General features: G+C 40.0%; 2 protein-coding genes across 3 annotated transcripts; both read right to left on the bottom strand.

Moving 5' to 3' along the window:
- Positions 1–2,127: 2,127 nt before the first annotated feature.
- Positions 2,128–18,306, bottom strand: ccar1 (cell division cycle and apoptosis regulator 1). 2 transcript variants are annotated; one of them, XM_044372076.1, is made up of 26 exons: positions 18,221–18,306; positions 16,968–17,129; positions 16,592–16,767; positions 16,343–16,474; positions 14,344–14,376; positions 13,695–13,891; positions 13,358–13,484; positions 12,728–12,844; positions 10,860–11,052; positions 10,524–10,668; positions 10,225–10,380; positions 9,886–10,111; positions 9,266–9,379; positions 8,757–8,923; positions 7,689–7,899; positions 6,405–6,488; positions 5,961–6,149; positions 5,576–5,767; positions 5,174–5,410; positions 4,953–5,082; positions 4,552–4,640; positions 4,323–4,463; positions 4,103–4,223; positions 3,775–3,957; positions 3,078–3,283; positions 2,128–2,972 (listed from the first exon to the last, which is right to left on the bottom strand). In XM_044372076.1, the coding sequence occupies exons 2-26, from the start codon at positions 17,077–17,079 to the stop codon at positions 2,895–2,897; spliced, it is 3,756 nt and encodes a 1,251-aa protein (XP_044228011.1). In that variant the 5' UTR covers positions 17,080–17,129; positions 18,221–18,306; the 3' UTR covers positions 2,128–2,894. The 2 variants fall into 2 exon arrangements, with proteins under 2 accessions (XP_044228011.1, XP_044228012.1); XM_044372077.1 differs by lacking the exons at positions 7,689–7,899; positions 8,757–8,923.
- Positions 18,307–19,095: 789 nt separating this feature from the next.
- Positions 19,096–23,197, bottom strand: zgc:110319 (uncharacterized protein LOC796111 homolog). The gene is made up of 8 exons (XM_044372079.1): positions 23,095–23,197; positions 22,464–22,561; positions 22,226–22,361; positions 21,781–21,847; positions 21,570–21,681; positions 21,420–21,483; positions 21,020–21,194; positions 19,096–20,039 (listed from the first exon to the last, which is right to left on the bottom strand). The coding sequence occupies exons 1-8, from the start codon at positions 23,157–23,159 to the stop codon at positions 19,971–19,973; spliced, it is 786 nt and encodes a 261-aa protein (XP_044228014.1). The 5' UTR covers positions 23,160–23,197; the 3' UTR covers positions 19,096–19,970.
- Between the last annotated feature and the right edge of the window lie 23 nt (positions 23,198–23,220).

The raw sequence follows: 23,220 nt of genomic DNA, 5'->3' as shown, positions 1-23,220 counted from the left end.
TTTCCCGGTTTTAAAGGCTGCATTACAGTAAAATGATGTAATTATCTGAACTTACCAGACTGTTCTAGCTGTTCTATTATGTCTTTACCCACTTTGTCATTATATCCACATTACTGATTATTAATTATCAAACATATCTTGTAAAAGCACCAATACTCATCCCTACAATATTGTTGCAATATCGATACCGAGGTATTTGGTCAAAAATATTGTGATATTTGATTTTGTCCACATTGCCCAGCCGTACTTCAAGGACCACTGCAATTATGTTTTACTTCATTTGATGTGTTTGTCAGAAAATGTAGGTTTATTGTTCTTCTCACCACCCAGAGTCCTACATGTGATGTGCAGTCACAGGCAGGGAAGTAGCATGAAAGTTTTAACATAGGGGAGTTTTTCCCTTACCGCTGTCACCAAGTGCTGCTCATGGGGGTAATGTTGGGTCTGTGAATTAAAGAGTCTAGACCTGCTCTATGTGAAAAGTGCCCTAAAATGACTTTTGTCGTTATTTGGTGATACATAAATAAAATTGAATTGAATAATGATTTGAGGTCTTATGGTTTATGTGCATCTTTCTTGCTTTTGTTCAGGTCATACTTGAGGTGAAGCAGGTGAAGGATTTAGGAGGGTAACAGTGGTTTCCTACCAGAACAGTGCAGGTGTGATTATGTACGTATTTCATATCAAATCCATCGATGTCAGAAATACTGAGGTCGTGAATCCAACACCTGCATCCCACAAACACATGACACTAAAACTAAAATCTAACTCTTAACTGAATTTCTAAACTCCATTCACCGTTCAATTATACTATTTGTAATTTGTTGATTTCCCAGTAAAGTCTAAATCAGTTACAAAGGCTCCACACTGCAATAAAAATGTATGCTACAAAATCTGAAGGAGAAATTGTGAATATTTAATTATGTATTAGAGTAGAAGTGGTCAAATTTGATGATAAATGTAGAGTTGAAGCTCTCTTCAGGTTTGTAAACCCACAAAATTCCCAGAATAAAATACGGATGACATGACCTCAGTGTCCTCGATGGAGGCTACAAGCCTGTTAAATATGACAAACATGATGGAAAGATTTTTTTAAAAAGCCTTCAGTAGAGTTTTAGTGGTCAAGTGCACAAAAAGAAAGCCTAGTATTTAATCTCTCAACTAAATCTGATCACGCTATCATTATGTGATTGAGTTTTTTTCACTTCATCAATAAGTCTTTTTCTCAGTAGACATTTTGTCTGCACAGATGCAATCAATAACATTTATGATGACTGCACTGCATTTATGTGTTTATTACACTGGCTCAGAGGATGGAACGACTGAAACGGAGCCATCGTTAATGTTTTTAGTTACAACTGAGCTTTTCCTGCTGCAACAAGTCAAAATGTTTGCTGTTTTATAACCAGCACTGCAGCTTTAGTGAACCGTGCAAGAGAGAAGAAAACATAAAAGTTTGTCAATGTATGAAGAAAGGTTAATAATAAAAAGAGTTTGTGTGCTTTATGTGCTTGACTGTTAGACTCTGCTGCCCCCTGCTGGTGAGAAAAGCAGTATTACAAACATAAATACCACAGCTCAGGATATGCTTTTTCAGTTTTTAACCACTAATAAAAAGCCTTTTTCACAGAAGACATTTTGACCTGCAACCGTAGAAAAATTAAATAATAAAATCAATAATGACTAAATTCCATTTAAGCCTCAGTTTCAGGATCCTGGTGCACGCTGGCTCACCAGGACAACTGAACACAACAGAACCGTAAATAATGTTATTAGTAACACTTGTGCTTTTCCTACAACGACAAGTTGAAATGTCTGCTGTGAAAAAAAAAAAGGCTTTTAGAAATCTTTCAGTTGATTTATTTACACAACCAACAGGTGGAAGAATGCAGACACATTATGGTGTTAAAATGAACCACTTTACTCTTGCACAAGACATCCAGAGTACATTTCATTTTCAATAGAAAAATAAAATTGCCTGCTTTTGAGAACATTTGAACGCAACAGGGGCTCTTTTGTAGAACGACCCGAAACCAACGCACACAGTCCAGAGATGGATTTCAAAGTGTTAAATGTCTTTGCAGCAGAGACTCCTTCAGCAGAACACACACATTCATTGAGCTTATCTTTTGGTTCGTATGTGGTTTCCTTTTCTTTTTTTTTTTTTTAGATGCTCGTCACAGTAAAACATGAAACTCAGTAACTGGCAACGCAGCAGTTGGTGGATACAGCCACAAGGTGCCGACAGCAAAAAGGTCCGAGGGAGGCAGGAACCATGCATAGCCATGTGTCGGAAAAAACAGCGGAAACCAGTTAAATCAGCCAAATGGAGGAACTACAAACAATGTGTTTATTGAACACAGTTGTGGTTAAACAGCGGAGGGGGACGATTTGCAAAGAAATTCTGTCTGAACCACATGGAGCCCCTTCTCACTCTTATCCATCCAAAATTAGTTTCTTTTAAATATAGTTTTTTTTATGAATTCTCTCGCACATAAATAGCATCATTATTGCTCATTAGAAAAACAAAAATCTCTTAAAAGTACAACTCACACATACTGGCATTTCGATCTACAATGTGGCAGAACAAAGCTAAAGCTATAAAGCAACAGCAAAAAAATGTTAGCAACTCAACTGAATTTACTTAACACTATGAAAGTAAGCTTCTCAAAGCTTTGTCATAGTTGAAATTAGTCTAAGAAACGTAACTGTCTGTACACAGAAACTGAGGTCAAATTAACACAAGGGAACTAATTCATGAATAAATTTATACATGTAATCGAGACAGTAAGTCCGAACAAAACAGTCAAATTATGCTTGTTTAGTGAATATTTACACATTTCTTAATGATAATCAGTGTTACAGATTAGCTTAATTTATTTTAAAGGTGTCACTCATTCATCAGCACCGTTTGCTTGAGACGTCCGAACGTGATCGCTGGCGGCTTCGTCACCAGACTCGTTATCTTGATTCTAAGAAAGGGTGAAAACCAATCAGTGAATATGCAATTATTTCCTGCTTTAAGGTAAAAACTAACTAGATGAAGAGCAGGTTGGTGCATTTTTAAAATGTTGTACCTTTTTCAGCACTGCCAGCAGCCCGTTGACGGACTCCATCAGGGTCTTGGACGTCTTGTTAATCTGGTCGTGGTAGATCGTCTTCTGCTCCTCCACGGCCTTCAGATTCTTCTCAGTTTGGCTCAGATTGGTTTTCACATCCTCCAGCTCCCTGGTCAAGGACTTGTTGGCTTGTTCCAACTGTGCTTTAACCTTTGCATCTTCATCTGGATAAAGACCAAAACATAAAGCTAAGACGGAGTTTCACAGTGAAGGTGGATCAACTACTAAATAACGTCGTGAGCATCAACGGGAAAATCCAGGTTTAAGAAACACTTAAACACTTGTTTACAAACCATCTGATTCTACTTTAAGTTGTCATGTTGAATTCAGAAAAAAATACATCATCTAAGAAAAATGTTCCAGCTGCGTAATACTGGAAATACTAATCTTACTAAAATAAGACTTTTTGGTCACAGTTTAAAATGTATTACTGTCAAAATCCCATGTTGTACTTTGTGGCAGCTGAGAGGAATGTGCCAGTTCACGTTATCACAGCAACCACAGATAAGAGACTGCAGAGTGAAGTGAGGCTGGACTTTTCTGTAGCAAAGCTCAAATTGAGCCAGATCATTGTCCTGATGGACTACTGACACAGAGTGTAGCTTGCAACTTAAAACAACATCCAGTCTTACGTGATTCAAAGTTCAAATCGTACCCATTTTGGCATCCTGCACCATGAGTTTCTGTTCAATCTCCTCCCTTGCTTTCTCACTCTTCTCCAGTTTCTGCATCATGCTGCCGATGTCGACCATCGCTCCGTTATACACGATCAGATTACCCGACTCGCTGGCTTCCGACTGAGCACGAGCTTTTGGGGCAGGAAGTAGCCCTCGGTTACCTGAGAGGAAACATTAGATAGAATTTTTAATAAAAGAAAAGTCTGCTACACCAGCCCTCCGCCATCATAGCTTACTCACTTGCTTCATTGATTGTGTTAAAACACTAATAGAAACATGTTTAACGATAAAAACATGTTAACTCACCTATGAGGTTTTCTATCTGCGATTCATTAAAGGAAGGAACAGGCTCGTCCTTTCCTCTGTCTGTCAGTTTCCGGTAGTAACAAGACTCTCTGACGACCGGCTTGTTCAGCAGCTTCTTTATCTGCAAACAGACAAAAATCAACATGACTGACAGACTAAGAAGATCAACAGATTAAGAAACAGAGCATGAACATGATAAGGAGTGTGTGTGTGTGTTTACCTGAGCACGAGAAAGGTGTAGTCCCAGTGTGTACAAGATCTCCTCCAAGTCTCTCTCCAGTAAATAGCCACAGTGGCTCTGGTCAAAGTAGACAAACGCCATCAGCAGCTCCTTGTTGTATGTGACCATCTGCTTCTTCTCCTGGACACAACAACGACCACATTTAGACCAACAGCTATGTATACATTACGTCAGTGTCTTCACATGCTGAGAACGGTAAACAACCGACCTTATCTTTAGATGATCTCTCTTTTGACGATTTGCGGTCATCTTTGCGATCTTTCCTGTCTCGGTCATTGGAATCGTCATCATCCTTGTCTAACAAACAGCAATGAAGAATGTGAACAAATGGAGCAAAGTTTAACAAAAATGACACTATAACTGCAAGGAAATAGAACTAAACAATCACTGATTTTTGCCAATACATTTTTAATTGTTATGATTATTACTTTGGAAAAAAAAACAAAAAAACAAATACAAACAATGTTTTTCCCAACTTAAGGCCTTAGAAACTGTGGAAATGTTATCCATCACAAGTTCAGCGTGGTGCATGATTTCTCATCATTGACCAAATGTGGGAAATTTGAAAACAACTGATAAAAAAAAAAGAAGAGAGAGAGAGAGCAGTACCATCGTCATCATCATCCTCTGCATCTTCAGCCTCCATGGGGTCATATTCTTCAGCGTTAGCCGTACTGCCATCATCTTCGTTCTCCTCCTCATCACGAGACTCCTCTTTTTTCATGACCTTGTCATCGTACTGGTTAAAAACACAAATCATACAACTGTATGAAAACACACATCAGTGCGAATGATGATGATGATGAGCGAATGAGGTTTGAGAGACTTACCTTCTTCTTCTCCTCCTCGTCCTCTTTGGATTTCTTTACTGCTGGCTCTTCATTCTCCTCTTCTTTCTCCTTCTTTATTTCACGCTTTTCAGCCTCCTTCTTTTCTGCCTCTTTTTTGGCCTTCTTCTCCTTTTCCTTCTTTTCATCCTTGGCAGGAATAGCAGCGAGGGCTTTAAATATGCGGTAGCCAAAATCTCTCTGTAGCATCTCGTTAAACAGCTCAGCAAACAGGGAAACCTGGACAGAGATGGAGGACAGTGTATAATCAACCTGATTGACGTTTGTGTCATTCAAAACTGATGCTGTTGCTTCACACACTAACAAAGAGCATTTGCATTGTACAGTCTTTCATTTTTCATGCAAAGCAGCTGAAAATAAATTAAAAATGTCAGTAATTCTCACCTCAAAAGAGTGCTCCTTGTTGTCTTCCAGTCTGTAGTCCAGCAGCACACTCAGGGACATAACACTACAGTCAAATTTGCCATTCTTGGCTGCCCAGTTAGGATGTACGATGATGGTGGGCTCATCAGGGAGGATGTAGCGCCTTTCTCTACGCTGGCGCTCAAGCTCCTCCTGTCTCTTCCTTTCCTCCTCCTAGCAGAGGAAGAACACTTTGATTAAAAGAAGACTTGTCACAAAATTTAAGCCGAGCACTGACAAACCAGATAATCTGTGTTACACGATATAAGAAGACATCCACAGTATTTTAGTCTAATGTCACCACTACTGCTAAATTCTCTGAAATAATTAAATCTTATCCACTTGATAATTTCAACTTTCTGTGTACCTCTCTGTCTTCCTCAATGCGAGCTGGCTCCTCTTCCTCTGGAGCTTTGCTCTCTGCTTTCTCAGGCTCCTTGGACTCCTCCACCTGCTCCTCCACCTTCAGCTGCTTTGTGAGACGGGCGATCAGCTGTGACTTTAACCCCTTAGAGCTTAGAGAGCGACAATCAAGCTCCTTGCGCAGGTCGTTTACCTACAAACAGAGAAAATATAGGGACATGGGGTGTTAACCTCAGGGAGAGAAGAAGAAATGTTGTTGTTTCTTATGACTAGATGATCCAATGTAGCTGTTCTCACTAATCAGGCCAAGACTTTCAACTGATTTGAACATTTCTTCACACAAGATGTGAAATATCAAGTATGACAGTCATACAGACAAGTATCTCCACACAGATTGTTCAGCTGCACATCTAGCTGAGAGTGCTGAGGTCTGCTCCTTAAACTGTACCTTCATTGATTTCGGATCAAGTTTAGCCCAGTGAGTGGGAGTACTAACGTCCTTCGATTCATCGCCATCCTTCTCCTCTTCCTCCTTGACAGGAAATCATTGAGATAGAGACAGGCAGAGAGAGAGAAAGAGGAGGGATAGCAAACAGTCAGTATACCACTTGTGGCCTAAGGGAGCTTTAAAGTTGATCCGTGCAAGAAGCAAGGTCACATCTGTCTTTCATTGTCTCGTCCTAGTGAGCTCTCGACTGTGTTTAAGTCCACTGCTACTGAAGCATACACAGGGAAGCTCTCTAGCTCTTATAAAAAAACCAACAGAAATGCCCCCCAGCTGCCAATCAATCAATCTGTGGAACACAAAAAAGGTAAAAATCAATGAGAGGTGTGTCCAAAAGGTGTGTAGGTACATCAGGTGAACTGAAGCTGGTCTCCAAACGGAGTGAGGACAGGGTGGCCCTACCATGGTCTATGACTGGGGTACTGGGTTTGCCATTTATGGGTTTTATACACCTACATCAGATAGGAGTCATCTGTCCTTCTGTCCAACCAACTGCCCTGGAAAAACCAAATTCTACATATAGTCCAAATGAAAATGTAGAATCCAACAACAAGAACAGACAAGAAACAGGACTTGGGGGAGGTTCTCTTTTCGAAGTCAGACGATATCAAATTGATGTGAAAAATCATATAAAAATACACATTTCTACAACAAACACATTATTTATATGCAACTGACTCCACAGATTCCAGCGTATTAAAAAAATTAAACATTCCAGTGTTAAAACAATCACCACTGGTTCAAATTTAAAAACAATTTGAGATCATTGCTAATTCAATTTGCAAGCACCAAAAGCAGGTTAAGCAGCTGTTATTTATAAAACAAATGACAACAAAATGCTGGGATTAACATTAGTGATTAAACCCAGATTAGCACCGAATTATGAGGTGTTTGGGGAGCTGGAAGCTGTTTTACCAGTTGCGATCGGGGCCTACACAACACAACCTAGTCTCACTGCTTCCACTGTATGTGTCTGCTGGATGTGAGGGAAGGTGGGAGTGCTGATGGAGGAGTTGGAGCAGAGGAGAAGGGGGCAAGTGGAGGAGTAAACAGAAGAAGCCTAGGTGAGGTTTGGTGGAAAAATAATCTGCCTGTGTTCGTGTCTGTGTGCGTGGATGGTGAGGTGCGCTTTGTGTATGATGTTTATCTGGGGTTTGTTTTTTTTGTAATTCCTGTGCCTTCCTGTGAGAAGCGGAAATGAGAAGAGAGGGATTAGCGGTTCAGTGCCTGTTCTCCATCCGCCTCCTTTCGCTCGGCCGACAGCTTCTCAGCCAGCTGCTCCCGGAGTCGCCGTGACAGCACCTCCCACTCTGAGCGGGTAGGAAGACAATGCCAAACATCCGGAAGAAACAAAACCACTGTCTCCACATGAGCAGGGACTGTCCGCCCCTTGTGTGTCTCCTCCGGCCGATGATAGCGAATCTCTGCAAAACGATACCTGTCGCAAAGGAAGAAGGTGCATTGGAAAGAAACATTCTGGTCAGGACAAATATAAAAAGCAAGCCTTGCTAGGGCGAGCCTTCTACAGCTATTCCCTCCCATGAGGTCACTGAATGATCGTATCATTACAGTGACCATCTCCCCCGCAACACACGGCATAGACAAATGGACCCAGTCTGCAGCTCTCCAACTGTTGTCACAGGTTACGGCAGCCATTTTGAGAAGGTTGACAGACAATCACATAAAATAAATCACACCCCCAAATTCATCCCCATTATAGCTTCAGCCAATTATAGATGAGTGCTCTGCATTTAACATAACGCACTACATTAGGGTTGTGCGAAGAGAGACAGAATCAACAGGACAGTGAAAGCCAGTTAAATATGTAAGATATTTAACAAGAGGATAGAAAAATAAAAACAACAAAGTAATGGCAGTGTCTTCTGGTCCAGGCTACTGCTTCCAGCCACAGTCCATGCGTTTGGTTTTTCATCACAATGAAATAGGCGTATATATATGTATATATATATATAAATATAAATTTATATATAAATGTATAGAAAGTGTGACAGAAAGAGAGAGCCAAGGCGACAACACACAAAAGGCCAAAAAGAACATTGCACAACACAATAAATGATAGAAAATAATAAGTAGCAAATTAACAACACAATAAACATTAATAGAAAAATAGAAAATAAAAATATCACCCGACATATCCAGGATGAGATTTAGTATAGAGGCAGTAAAATGTTGCAGCATATAATAGATACTCAATTTGGATTTTTAGTACCAGCAGAGTTAACAGAAATACAATCAAATAGAAAAATAAATATGGATGAGAGTAACAGCTCTTACCACTGAGTGCACAGACTAAGGTCTATGCCTGTGAGTGCCTTGCAACAGCGTATGGCTGTCTTTATAAGGACTGAGGGATCCTTCTCTGGGTCAGCTCCATCCAGAGAGGGAGACCAGTGACCACCAATGGCCATGGCCTCATCTTTACCTCTCATTCCCACCAAAAACTGAAGGAGAAAGACAGACAGGTACAAAGGAGAGCCACAGAGTATAGGTTAGATAGAAATGGGGAGTGATAATATGGATAAAGGAGTGTGGTGGGTAGAAAGAGCAAAAAAAACAAAAAAAAGAGGATAGAGACAGAGAGAAAAATAAAAGATCAGCTGCATGTTCAAATAATCATACCTCTGAGGATCCACAAACAAAAGAGCAAAACACCAGGGTGATTTACACAGGTGCGCCAATATTAGTTAGGATTCTTGCACATTGCAGGTACTCAGCAATGGAATAGGATAATTACATCAAAGTCAGCTCATGTGCATGACCAGCGTGGAAAGTGTGTGATGTACCTTAATGAGTCTAGCAGGATGTTGGAAGGAGTCTCTGACTTCCTGGGGGTCCTCTGCCAGAGCACAGGACTTGTGATAAAGCTCCTCTATGCTAGGGTTAGCCAGCAGCATCACCTGAAACATAAAGAGATCACATTAACTTCAAACTTTACCATCTATCTGCCAAATGAATGTAAACATATTTGTATAGGGATGAAGAGAGGAACTTTTTGTGTAACCATAGCTACCAGTAGAAGATCCATGTTTGCATATCTGCAGTCCTGTGCAAAGTTTCTTATTCTTTATTTAAAAGAGACATTTCATTTCCATTTTTCTTCTCTGACTACCTCTCCATAGGAGCCTACTTTATATGCTACTAAATTATAGCTGTAAATAAAATCTAATTTTAGCGTGGAATACATGTTTCCTGAAAAATATTTTTTAAGACACGAGGTTTAGTGTAATATTGGTTTGGGCTGCTTTGATGATAAATGTGAGTTTCATTTTGGCTCAGAGGACTTTGTGACTAACAAAACAGGAGATGACTTTTATCTCACTCTACATTTCTTCTGGTTGCTCTTTGTGTCTTATAGACTATTAAAGACACACTGGCGCAATGTATGCATCGCTGTCAATCCTACCTTTGCGCTGTAGGTGTGGTTGGCATCAGGTGGGTCCAGCACAGCTGTGTTCTTGACTAGTGGATCCACCTCTTTGTGCAAGATGTGGAAGTTACAGGCGTTACTAAACAGGAAGGGTCGTGTCAGAGGGAAAGCCTCCACCCAGGTGAAGACAGCATCAAAAAAGTCGCTGGGAATGTAGAGACTCTGATACCGCCTCCTGAGCTCCATCATATCACAGCTTGAACTGGAGAAGACACAGAGAACCGTGACAACTTTCACTAAACAGCAGAGTGTTACACTAGAGTGCCTGACATATCAAACCTCTACGATCTGTTTCACTGAGAAGGTTCAACTCACCCATCTAAACTGAACTTGGAAAACTGGACGGTATAGCGAGGAACCACCCTACGGGGCCGTCGAGGTGAACGGTCACGTCTTGGAGAGCGGTCTCTGGAACGTTTACGTGTGGGCGAGCGCTCTCTCGATCGCCTGCGCTCTCTGTCTCTGTCTCGGCTTAAGAATTGAATAAAAACAAATAGCTGACGGTCATTCATGAGAAAGTGACACAAGCAGCGGGTAAATGCATATTTCAATAACAGCTAGTTCATTTTGAATAAATATCAGATTATATCAGACGCTATCTATCACCATCTGACCTGCGTTCCTCTTTACTCCGGAGGATGAGCTCAGGGCCCCGATCATTGCGACTGGGGAAACGAGGCGGAGGCTCGATTCGTCTGACAGGTTGTGGTTGTGGCATCATTCTCACTGGGGGCTGAAGCAGACCCCCAGGAAACACATCTAGAGGCAAAAGACAATTTAAAACACCTGCTTGTTTAACCACTTGACATTCCTCAGTTACTGCTGGGATTTTGAAAGGTGTGCTACCAAAAAAAAAAAAAAAAACCCCAGCTGTAACAATAGTGCAAAACTTGTCTGACTGCTTTATATCTTTATCTAAATCAGAACAGTCCCAATGAAAACTATTTTACCTTTGGGCGGAGGCTGTGGCAGCAGAGGCTGAGGAGGGTTTTGAAGGAGAGGGGCCAGAGAGGCAGCAGACAACTGGGCCTGCAGTAAGGAAGGAGGGGGAGCCTGGGCTTGAACACTGAATGTGGTTGGGGGAGGTAGCGACTGGAGCATGGTGGGGGCTGCCTTCATCAAGTTAGGAGCTTGAGGCTGGTTCTAGAGAAAAGAGGAAAAAGAAAAAAAGGACAGGTGAGTATATGTTCAAAGGCAGACCTGAAACAATCTTTAGTTAAAGGGAAACTTCAGTATTTTTCAACCTGGACCCTATTTCCCCATCTTTTTGTGTCTGAATGACAAATGGGGACAACAATTTTTGAATTTGATCCATTGAGCGAGAGTGCTGTAGCCGGCAGTGACGTAACAGGCTGCAATGAAATCCGACAGTGCAAGAGGCCCCGTCAATGTACGTCTACTATAAGTGCTTGTTTCTGTCAATGACAGGCTCAGATTGTTATTAAGTGTCTGACAACAGTATAATGAAAATGTTTTTCTTTACCTTTCGCTTAATTCCGTCTGTTTGTTATTGTGTCTCGCTCAAGGAGAAGTCTTGTGCAAAAACAAGTACTCTTAGTTTTTTGCTTTTAGTGGACGTACATTGACGGGATGTTATTGCCCTGTCAGATTACATTGAAGCCTGTTTTGCAGCTGCCAGCTGCAGCGCTCTTGCTCAATACTGGACCATTTTCAAAAACTGTTGTTTCCATTAGTTACTTAGACACAAAATGATGGGAAAATAGGGTCCAGGTTGAAAAACACCAAAGTTTCCCATTAACACGCCACTGACTGCATGACAATTAAGAAGATGAACTGTATTAAATCTCAGCTGCTGGGCAAAGGCCTGAAAGTCTGCTTGAATGAAAGAATTAAAGAAATTTTATCAGAGGTGTTCAATATGTTGTCCTAATCAGAGAATACCTGGTGCCAAACAAAAATATCAACCCAGAGAGCATCTGGTTCAACCCTGGTTTTGACCTGTTCGAAGTAAAAACTGTTATGTTTTTGTTTAACGTTTTGGATGAATAAATAATAAGAGTAAGGGAAGCAAGGCATGTTCTGCTTTACCGATTACAACCTACATGTAACATTGTTATTATTATTGAGCAGCATGACAGAGATATTAATTCAACTATAAATGCCATCATTGAAATTGAATATGTCACACTGCGTGGTAAGGCACTGATCCAATTGGTGAGGTAGTGACTTGAGTGGTACTTCAAACCAAGTCTTTATACCCAGGATTACTGTGAAACAAAAAGTATCTTAAAATTAATTCTGAATAGAGCTGCAGTGTAGTGTCATGCAATTCTAAATGGTTGGATAAATGCTTGTTTAACACTATACACTGTTCCTTGTCATTACTAAAAATATACTAAAAAGTATTATTTGAAGCAGCTTTTCCTGAAGTCCCTGTCATCTGCAATGTCCCCTGTAGAGAGATTTACTGATTTCAGCATTAAGAAGTCCAAAAACACCTCTGAAAAAAAAGTAACAGCTCAAGGTGTTTTCCAAATAAAAAATATATGTAATATGGGTTAAAAAGGCTGTAATCTAATAAATAAAAGGCACATTCAAAAATTTACAATATTTCTCTCCCTGTAAAACAAATTAATCTTCCTCAAAATAAAGAAATGTGTTGTTAAACCACTAAAAATGTGGTTCTATCCATTTGGAAACAACAGCAAACTAAAACAACAGCTGAGAATAAATGTTTAACTATGATTATAGTTCACCATGAGTAAGTTAAGCATGAAAGCTAGGAAACAAAGAGAAACACTTAAGAGAAAACAGGATGAGGACCAAAAAAATATGTGATTCAGGGCTAGGGGGTTACATTTTGTCTGTTGTCCGTGGAGTGCATGTCTGAGTAGCGCAGCTGCATCCCTGGCTCATTGTAAAGGCTGCCGAGCTGTGGGGAAGCTTGAGGTAAAGGCTGAGGCTGCTGCTGATGCTAGGAAGGATTGAGAACACAACAATCAATAAAAGACAAGTGAGGCACAGGGATAAGATAAAATCTGAAAAACAAAAAGCTTTAAAACATGTTAGTAAATTTTCCAGGGTTTAAAATGAACCATGCATGCATGCATGTTGTCATTTTCACCATATAGCTTCTGTCACAGACGAAAGTCAGCAAGTGTTTCATTGTTTACACAGATCAATAAGGCCAAAGGCTGAAATAAACTGAAGCAAACACACAAACACAAAGTGCAGAGTAACCAGACCAGACCAGAGTTTCAAATGATAAGATGTTTTCTATTTTTGGAAGGGACTTTTAGACTGGGAGCAACTTTTATTTAGGAACCTTAGTTCACATTTTGTGCAAAAATGACACCAAAAAAAGCTATTATGGATAAAATTAATTGAATCTTTTATAAGCAATAAAACCATTTAAGTATGTGACCAAAAAAAATCAGTAATTAAAGCAGAAATTCCCAAGTTGTATTAATGTGATCAAACATCTCACCGACTGGTTTGCTAGCTGAGGTAAGGTCTGGATGCGCTGGGCGTTCCACTTGAAGGGCATGTTCGGGTTGTACACAGCCTCCACTAAGACCCTGTCACCCACCTGAGGAGTCTTCCCCTTCACAGCACTAAAAACATACAAAAAAGCATTCAGAAAAAAACAAATAATTCTATTAAGTTCTCTGTATGTCAGATAATTTCAGGTTTAAATTTAAATAGGCACATGTATCCTTTGGAATTGTCTGTTGTTGGTGTCAAATAATGGCCTGCAAATGACCGGCATGTTTCATTTGGACAAGAAATACAATCTGTAAGCCAAGGGTCATACTCTCTCTCACCTTAGCTGAAAGAAGACATCTTCATCTACAAAGCCAAATGTGTCATGTAGCTTGTTGACGACACCAGTGAAGACTCGCTGCTTCTGTGGCTGTGTCTGCTGTTGGTGGCTTGAACGTGGTGTCGGGTAGGACACCGTAATCTGGGCTGTCTGCTGGGGATTGGACAGGCTCAAGCTAGTGGGCAAAGCGACTGGGGGCTGAGGGTCGGGAAAAGAAAGAAAGATCAAAAAACCACTCTTATAAAAACACGTTGCTTTCTGTGAACATCTCAATCAGTAGGCATAATCAGTAAATATTATAAATTATATTAGCTTCTTCTCCCATAAATAAACTAAACACAAAGCCATAAAGAAAACTGGAAATAATCAACAACCATCAGTAAACAGTAAGGCAAAAATGCTTTGATCTGTTCCCTACAGGCAGATTTGAGCTGAATTTCAGTTTCCAGTACTGTGATGTAAACAGATAGGAATGACTAGGCATGTACATCTTGGACTCTTCTACTCATACAAATAAGGCGATGGAAGATCTACAAAATAGGCTCACCCCAAATAATGCTGTATCTCCTCAGACAGAAAATATTGAGAAACAAAATCTCATATTGATAAACAATATATATGCCAACTCATTATGTATTTTTGCAGATTACCTGAGAAATCAGTGCCTGTTGAGGCTGTGGAAGCTGTGTAGAGAGAAGGAAAACAGAAAATAGCAAGAGTTAACATTTGGTTGACTTAATACAATAGATTTGCCCTCATAGCAAGGCTACACCTGTTCTTTACAATCCTTGGCAGTGTGTTCACTAATGGATTCTGCTAGCAGAAACAAGATCTATTTAGCGGTATGTCGAAACACGCTGTTATATGAGTAGTCGTATCAAATTACCCATACAGCACATTCACATGATCTGCCTCTAGAGAAAATTGCAAAGCTATTAAGAAATATGGAGCATTAAACATGAGGAAAATTGATACGAAGGACTACAGGAATAAAACAAACCTAAATTTAAACATATTAGCCTCAGTATAACACAGATAAATCAAAGCTTAGGACTTTTAAAATTGAGTACTCTATGAGCTGACGTGTGCTCATTTTACCAACAACACTCCTCCATTAAATCACCATAAACCTAACATTTATGAGGAATCTCAACCAACTAATATATTTCCCAGTGCTATCCTGCTGTGTGTTCTGGTACAGCAACTGTCAGATGCAGAGCTCAATGTGAATAAACATTAACAGTAAAGTCTGCCTAAAACATAGGGCCAAAATCAATACCAATGTTTGGGACAATCTGATAATTATCCACCAGCAAATAACATATCAGCATACTCTTCTGAACATACTACGAACTGACAGTGTTTTTGGTTGTACCGGCCACAGACCAGCCCTATAACCACGGTTGTCCATGACTGACTGAGTAGCTGAGTGATTGAAGTTACGGCATTGGTCAGCCGGCCGAGTGTTAGAGTTTCTTCACTGGCCGTTGCTCTTTAAAAATGAATCAGTGCGAGATGATGGAAGCGGAGGACAGCAGCGCGATGCAAAGCGACTGTGTTTCCTTCTCCAAGCTCTGATGCTTTCAGCTCTGTTAAATGCAGCAAAATCGGCTAAACTCCTGTTTAAACAGAAGTGTAAAAGCGTCTCTACCGTCCAGTGTGATCGATTCTCTGGCTGACAGCGCTGTGAGCAGCCAATCAGGAGAGACGCTCCATGCTGCGCTTGGATTTTTATAAGTGAACTAATACCAGGACGCAAGCTTTTTATTTCTCTTACGTTTTCACATCACAAACAAAGAACAGCAGCATTAAAACATGAGTCTTGCAGGTAAAACATGAGACTCATGTAGCTGTTATATCAGTATAGTGTGGGGCGGTTGCTCTGCAGGTGCAATTGATTTTACTGTAACTTCAGAAACCAGGCAGAGATAAGCCTCCTGAATTTGTATCCAAAATACTGTGAAAACTGTCATTTAAATTTCCACTGCAGCCTCCATGATGATCGACCAGGAAAGAGGCAGAAAAAAGGCGCAAGGCATGAAGGAGAACGCACAGTTAAAGCCTTAATAACAATCACTCTGACAAAATACTCAATACAGAGTGAAAAGCCAGAGACATCCGCAAAGTGAAACAGATGAAAGAGCAGGGGGAGTTAACAGATAATTCGCATAGATAGAAAAAAAATACATTCTCTTTCAAATCAAACATCCCAAGATATGACTGGAAAGTATTGTTCTTGCAACTGCATTTATAACTTTTTTTGACTCAAACGTAGCTTAACCATGTCATGGCATGCCACCTCAGTACACTTTACCAGCAAATACTACTGGGACCACTACAGAAAATTGCAGATGAACATTTAATATCCAGGAAATCACATTATAGACACTACCATTGACTGTTCCTGTCTAACCACAACTTTGCACATTATCCATACATGGTCCAGCCATATACTAGGTTTTGACCTAGTCTTATTATTTACCTCTTCTACCACTTCTTACAGCAATATGAACAGCAGCTCTTATGCAGATCAGCCATGGTACTAAAAACAATACATCTGTAGTGATACATTTCTACCACATCATAAGCGCTTCGTAGTAAATTGAATATCACCAGTGTGATGCAAAGCAAGGAGGGCCTGTGTTTTACCTGATGAGGTACATTGTACAGTTGCTGTTGAGGGGGTTGCTGGGGAGGTTGCTGCTGTTGCTGTTGTTGCTGCTGTTGTTGTTGTTGCTGCTGCTGTTGCTGATACTGCTGGAGGGCTGTATTGATCTGAGACTATAGATATTAAAAAGAACATGGGACAGACAGTAGCTGATTAAACAGTGTTACATGTGACCACAGTGAGATGCAAAGATTGCTGACAGTGCTAAGAACTGGCTCACTGTGACTGACCTGCTGTAGTGCTGCTGCAGCAGCCGCTGCAGCTTGCTGCTGCAAGGCAGCAGTTTGCTGAGACAGCTGATAGTTTGCAGCAGACTGGTTGCTGAGAGATGCTGCGGCCAAGGCTGACTGCTGGGAGTAAACAGAGGGAGATGCTCCCAGGAGAGATGGCTGCTGCACACCAAGAGCTGCAGGTAGAGTAAATAAGACACCAGATTCAGAAAAGTGTGGGAAAATAAATTGAAAAGGTTACATTAGTGGGGAAAAAATGGGGGTGGTGATGGCAGGGGTAAGGCAGGGGCAATATTCAACAGTTTTATCAATGCAATTAAGCCCCCACTAAGAGAGAAAATGAAGCAGCCTGGCCCCTCTGGTTTGCCATACTCACAGTGCAGGCTGTTGAGGTCAAGAGACTGTCCTGAGTGGCCCGGCTGGGACACCGCTGTAGCAGCAAACTGAGTCGCCCACGGCGGATTCTTCTGTCCCCCGAACTGGGCCATGACTCGCTCAGGCTAAGGGCCGTCTCTGCTCACCAGACTGATGGTTATCACTATTAACAACACAAAAACAGAAAATGAGATATATTACTACGAACACCAGTAGATACCAGGGGTAAAGGATCTTTTGTGCATAAATTCACATAACACAAACAATCTATCACTGTGTAAAATGGTTTGTTTAACTATCAAACCACATATTTCGGTTCGATATGAAATTATATGAATCTCAAACTGCCCATTTGGATTTTCCATAACATCGCTCTTTATTTTGCAATGCAGTAAATTACACGGAGACTTGTGTGCATTTGCAGCAAAGAGTAAACAATGAGTGCTGAAACAACGTGCAGTGTAGCATTCAACTGTATGAGACGGGGACAAGGACATTAAGTTATGGCCTGAATGCGATAACCCTCATATATTGAATTTGAAAGAATAAACTCACCAATTTGAAGGCAGGGAAAAAAACACAGCTAAGATGTTGTTACCAGTTACTGGAAAAACACAACAACCGTTAACTTTAACTTAACGCCATTAACTACCATAAGAGGGTGACACAAAGCTAAACCATTTGAGGGCACGATTTAGTCATTAGAGGGGACAAATTACCTATTCGTACGCAATAACTATCAAACACTTCCCCTCCATATGTACAGTGTGTCGTAGATTAACTTTAACTGCTGACACAGCAGCCCCCGACAGGCTGAACAGCCGTGCGGCTAACGTTAGCCACTTTAGCATTAACTAGCTAACGGTTATTCTCTCTAACTAATGCTATTATTGTTGCGGTTAACAGCAGCTAACTGGGGGTTTTTATGATACTATAGCTTCTTCATCAGACTTGCAACGTGCATTGTTTACTTATTACTGTTAAAGCCAGTAAATGTGCTAATATCAGACAGCCTCTTCACATTGCTTTGTTGCCAGATTAGCCTCGTGCTGGGTTTGTTATCGAGAGCGAGGCCCAAGCTAACGTCCGTTGGCGCTGGCAGTTGGCTCTGAAAATCTGGTTTTAAACGCCTTGAAACACATATTAATTCATGACAGCAACTCCCCTGCAAATTAATATCAGTATTTCACATTTAATGCTCACCAAAAAAACTAACGTAATAAAGGTTTGATTAAAAGTGTCATCATTGCTTACCACTGTCCCCTGCACCGGCCAATATGTAGACAAGAACTGCGCATGGGCGGGATGGACAACTGATCCACGCTCCAGGCTGAGATTGAACTGATAAAGTGATTCATGTGTTTTCACTTGTCATGTAAATTGTTGCTGTCCCTGTATATCTCCAGAGCATGAGTAATAAATAATAATATAGGAACGATTCCAATCATTATTTACGGTAAAGATTTAGTATCAAAACTTAGTATCCTTTGCTTTTATTCTTGCGCCAACAGTATCATTCCTTGTTTCTCTCCACCCACACAGAATGATATGAGAGTCATAACTGGAGGAAAATAACAAAACTATTATCGTCTTTAGAAACAAGCTCTGTAAGGACCTCGGGCAGTTTCTGCTCAGATTACCAACCAGAAAAAGAACTATGGACCCACACAGATCTAAACTGCTTTTGAAAACTCATCTTCTTAACAAGAAAATGCATAGTTTAACTGGATCCAGGACAAGCCTCTCGCTGTAACACCGTGATACAAGGAAATCTTTGGAGTTCCTCCAATGGAGTGACTCATTGCTAGGATAAAAGGCAAACACGAAGGTTCAGGAATATATGACAATCCATGATAAAAAAAATAATTACCCACAGACCTCAGTGAGCTTATAATGAGAGGCTCTGGTACACTGGACAAACATCTGTGCTCTACAGTCTTGATGTGCAGCTGAATGTATATTGTTGTACTGATGCACACTCTTCAAATTCTTGTTTCATAAGTGTTATTATAAATGCTTTTATTTTGTTGATACCACCCTATCTAATTATCAAGGTTATGTCAGTTCATGTTGAAAAAAGAAAACTTTCAAAAAATTTTCATTAAAAAAAAGCAAAAAGAGCAAAAAGATTTGCTTTCAAACTGTGCACTTTAATGTGATACAGTAAATGTGAAGAATGAAGAACATAGCACATACAGTAGATATAGCGTACAGATCTTTTAGGATGTTTTAAGTGCAAACCTACTTCCACTTTATCAATACATAGTAGTCATGTATAGATGATGCATTAACAAGCAGAAATTCTTTTGTTATGTTTCATACAGTATATGGCGGCAATAACTAGAACACCAGATTTGATCATTCATCTTCGTTCTGCATGACAATGTTTAAAAGTCAAAACCTTCACAATATGTCCGGCCTAAGAAAATATTCATTCAAAATATACAATATTTATAAGAAATAAATACAACACAGCATTTACAGCCATCACAGCAGAACATCTTGTCTGGTTAGAAAACAACAGTATTTTCTGTATACAGGTAATACAGTTTATCTCTCATTCTTGGTAACAGGGGGCGTACAGTATGTTCATATGTACCTTTTGACTTGTCGAAGCAGGAAAAGCACAGTTGGTACACTGATAACATTTACGATGGCTCAGTTCCATTCAAGTGTCCAAAGACGCCATTCTGGTGAACCATCAGGCACTATACAAAGGTCATGAATTTGGAAAAACTAAATTGGATTCAGCCATCATTAATGTTATTAATTGTGCTTCCTACTTTAACATGTCAAAATGTCAGCTGTGAAAAAGGTCTAATACTGCTTGAACTCTTTACAGTATATAGTATGCACACATAATAGCAGAAATAATTTTGTGTCTTCATTCTTATAGTTGCAGAACGGTAATAAGTGCATTACTTTAATGCATGTCTGTGTTTTTACACAGTGCAACACATTTTTCTTATAACATAATTCATGTGTGTGTTGGTCAATTAAGTTTTTAGTCTTGTAATTTGCGCTCCAGCTCTGAGAAAACTTTCGCATTGATTTCATCCACTTCATCTTCCACCTGTGCGAAAAAAGACAATTACGACATGAGTGTTTTAGTAATACATTTTTTCCATGTTTCCAGGCACAACAAAACCTTTACTTTGTAGCAGTATTGAAGTACATCAAAATAAGATTCCCTTTTCCTCATTATAATTTTCCTCTACTCTAGGTGCCAAAGCTGAAAAACTCTACCCACAGACTGAAAAATCACTGTTTGGTTTGATTGCTCAGCCCTTAAGGGTACATTTTAAGCTTTTTCTGGTTTTCTATTATTTATATACTGTTATGATGTCCAAAATATATGCTTAACATGATCAAAGTTCTAAAACGTGAAGTTAACAAAATGCTCCATGCAAGTGAAAAGCCCAGGCTTCAGCCTGATCTGAATGCCTCCTCTGCGACATTTCTTTCTACCTTGACGATGAGCTGACGCTGGATCTTTCATTCTGTGGCCTTTGTTGCTAAGGTTGTTACTCTCATATTTGGGATCATATTTCGGCTCAAACATGTATGGATGTATTTGAGAAGTTGACATTTTGAATAAAGAGATGAGAAAAGGTAGTAAAATCCTACTACTAGAGTTTGTTTCATGGTTTGTTGATGTAGCTTCAGGAGCTAAAACGGCCTGTTTCACACAAAGGCTGGACTGAGGAGCTGCATAAAGTGTCAGTATGAGTTAAATGAGGATTTCTTTTTAACTGTAAACCATGCAAAGATATTCCAGAAGAGCCACAGATTAAAAACATAGACCTAAAAGTGTGCATAATAGGTTCCCTTTAATAAAGGGTCCAAAAATAAAAATAAAATGAGTTTCATCACAATTTTCCACACATGATGATTTGAATATCCAAATAAATTAGCAACTTCTGAAACCAATCCCAACGTGAGACCAGCAGAGAGGCTAGGTGTCAAAACAACAACCTGCACAAATCTCTGCTCATCTACAAAAAAAAGAAAAAAAAAGAGCAAGAAGACAGTAGTACAGATCTTGATTATCACCTGTTCCACCGTGTCTACTTCTGGAATATAAAACTGCAGCATGTTCTGGATGCCGTTCTTCAGGGTCACTGTAGAGCTGGGACAGCCTGTGCAAGAGCCCACCAGCTTCAGCTTGACCGTGCCGTCCTCAAAACCCTTAAAGATGACATCACCTCCATCCTCCTGCACTGTGGGTCTTGTGAGTCAAAGAGGCCATATCATGTTGTACAGAACAAAACAGCACAAAGGATACATATCAGTACAAGTGTTTTCTACCACACTGTCAGCATCTTTTTTATGAGTAAAGAAATATGATAAAGGAAATATTTGATCAGGATTTAATTCATATTTAAAATACATTAAGTACAAACAGTGAGCAACTGCCATAACATATTGCCAAATTGCATTACTAGCTTTGTACCTGATTCTGGTGTCAAGAAGCTCCTTTATCATCGACACAATATCATCATCATCTTCAGACATACCTACAGTACAATAGACATACAGTGTGAAGAGATTTACGCAATGTACAGTACATCAGATGGCCGAGACGGACATGTTGCATACTCACTGCTTTCATGGTGCACTGCTCCTATTGTTATGGGGTCACCACTCTCAAAGAACTTAGCAATGGTATCCAAAGCATGACGCTTGATGTCTGTCCACTCCACATCCTCATCTGTCTGACAGGACACCAGCAATCTCATGTGTTATCTCACCATAGAGGTTTCACAGGAATAGAGTCACAGAGACAAGCTGTTAAGAGTACATTTAATACTTACTTTAGTGACTGTGATGAAGTCAGGGCCAAAGAACACACTTTTTACTCCTTCGATTTCAAACAGGTCCCTGAAAGAAACATGTTATCATGTGATTGTTCAGCAAAATTAAAAACATACCAACGACAGCATGAAGTCTGCGTTCATTTTAGTTCATTCAGTGATAACAACATCGACTTGTCCTGGCTTTTATCTAGAATGTCACTGATGATTGCACTGTCTTTCAAGATGTCATTTTTTAATCAAGACAAGATAAAACATCATATCTACACAATGCATTCATGCAGTCAGTTGAATTTGGAGTATCGCAAAGTGTAATTTGTCACAGCTACTGTATGTACTTTTCAACCAAGTAACCTCATCACTGTCAAATCTGAAGACAAACATGCATTACTCAATGAAGATAATATTCATTGTCAAAGCATTATGTCTGAACATGATACACAACCTGGCTAAAGATGAACATTCAGCTGAGCTCGGGGAGGGAAAGTCAAGCGTCCCACTTCCTAGAACTGGTTTACCAGGGAGAAACTTCAAGCTTCTGGGGTTTGGAGTGTCTTGAGTTTGGATGGAGAGGTGTCTTACTGAAACATGTTTAAAAAAAAGCATCTTAGTTAAGATTTTGTGTCTACATTCATTAATACATGTTTTGGTGGAAAGTGACTGTCCAGAAAGTGGTTTCTCACTTGAGAAGTGTGTGGTTCCTGTGCTGGACAGAGGCTGAACTCTCCTGAAGCTCTGGGTCGAGCACTGAGTGTGGTATGAGCTCGTCTTGTCTGGAAACCTTACAACAAAAAGCGTATTATTACTACCACCATGTCTGTCAGTCAACACAGGAATTCAACTCATTCATTTATTGAGGCAGGCCTAAACAGCGATGTGGTGTTGGATGGAAGAAAGCAACGTCAGCAAATGTTTGACTTAGTTGTTGGCTCAATATTTTAATGTACAAGTCTGCAAACTAAGTATCCAGCGGTTAAGCAATTAAATGGACAATTAAGTAATTGTTAAACATTAGCGGCCATGTTAGCTGACAAAAATGACTGGGATCAGGAAAAGCCCTTAACATATGAAATTGTTAATTGTATGAAAAGACGACAAAACAGGAAGCTAATTAAACGAGCTGCCAGATATCTCCACTTATGAGGAATAATGGGATTACTTTGTGTCGCAGTTTGCTAGTTAGCTAGCTACACGTATTATCTCCACGACACGTCCGAGTGTCAGGTTTATACTTTAACACAAGCATTAAATCTCATCACATAAGCAGCACAACGTGTTCACAAAACGACATGTTACAGCCTTGAAAAGTCAAACCTAATGTGAGTCGTATTTATTGTCCGTAGCAACCGGTGGAGACCCCATCTCACATGCGACGCCATTTTGTTTGTTTTGAAAATGAGAACCGCGGGTCGTGTCTAGCTGGTAACCCTAGATTACCAG

This window comes from Thunnus albacares, chromosome 14 (genome assembly GCF_914725855.1).
Source record: "Thunnus albacares chromosome 14, fThuAlb1.1, whole genome shotgun sequence".
Taxonomy (NCBI): domain Eukaryota; kingdom Metazoa; phylum Chordata; class Actinopteri; order Scombriformes; family Scombridae; genus Thunnus; species Thunnus albacares.
Note: the sequence above shows the minus strand (reverse complement) of the source record. Positions and strands in the feature narration are given on the sequence as shown.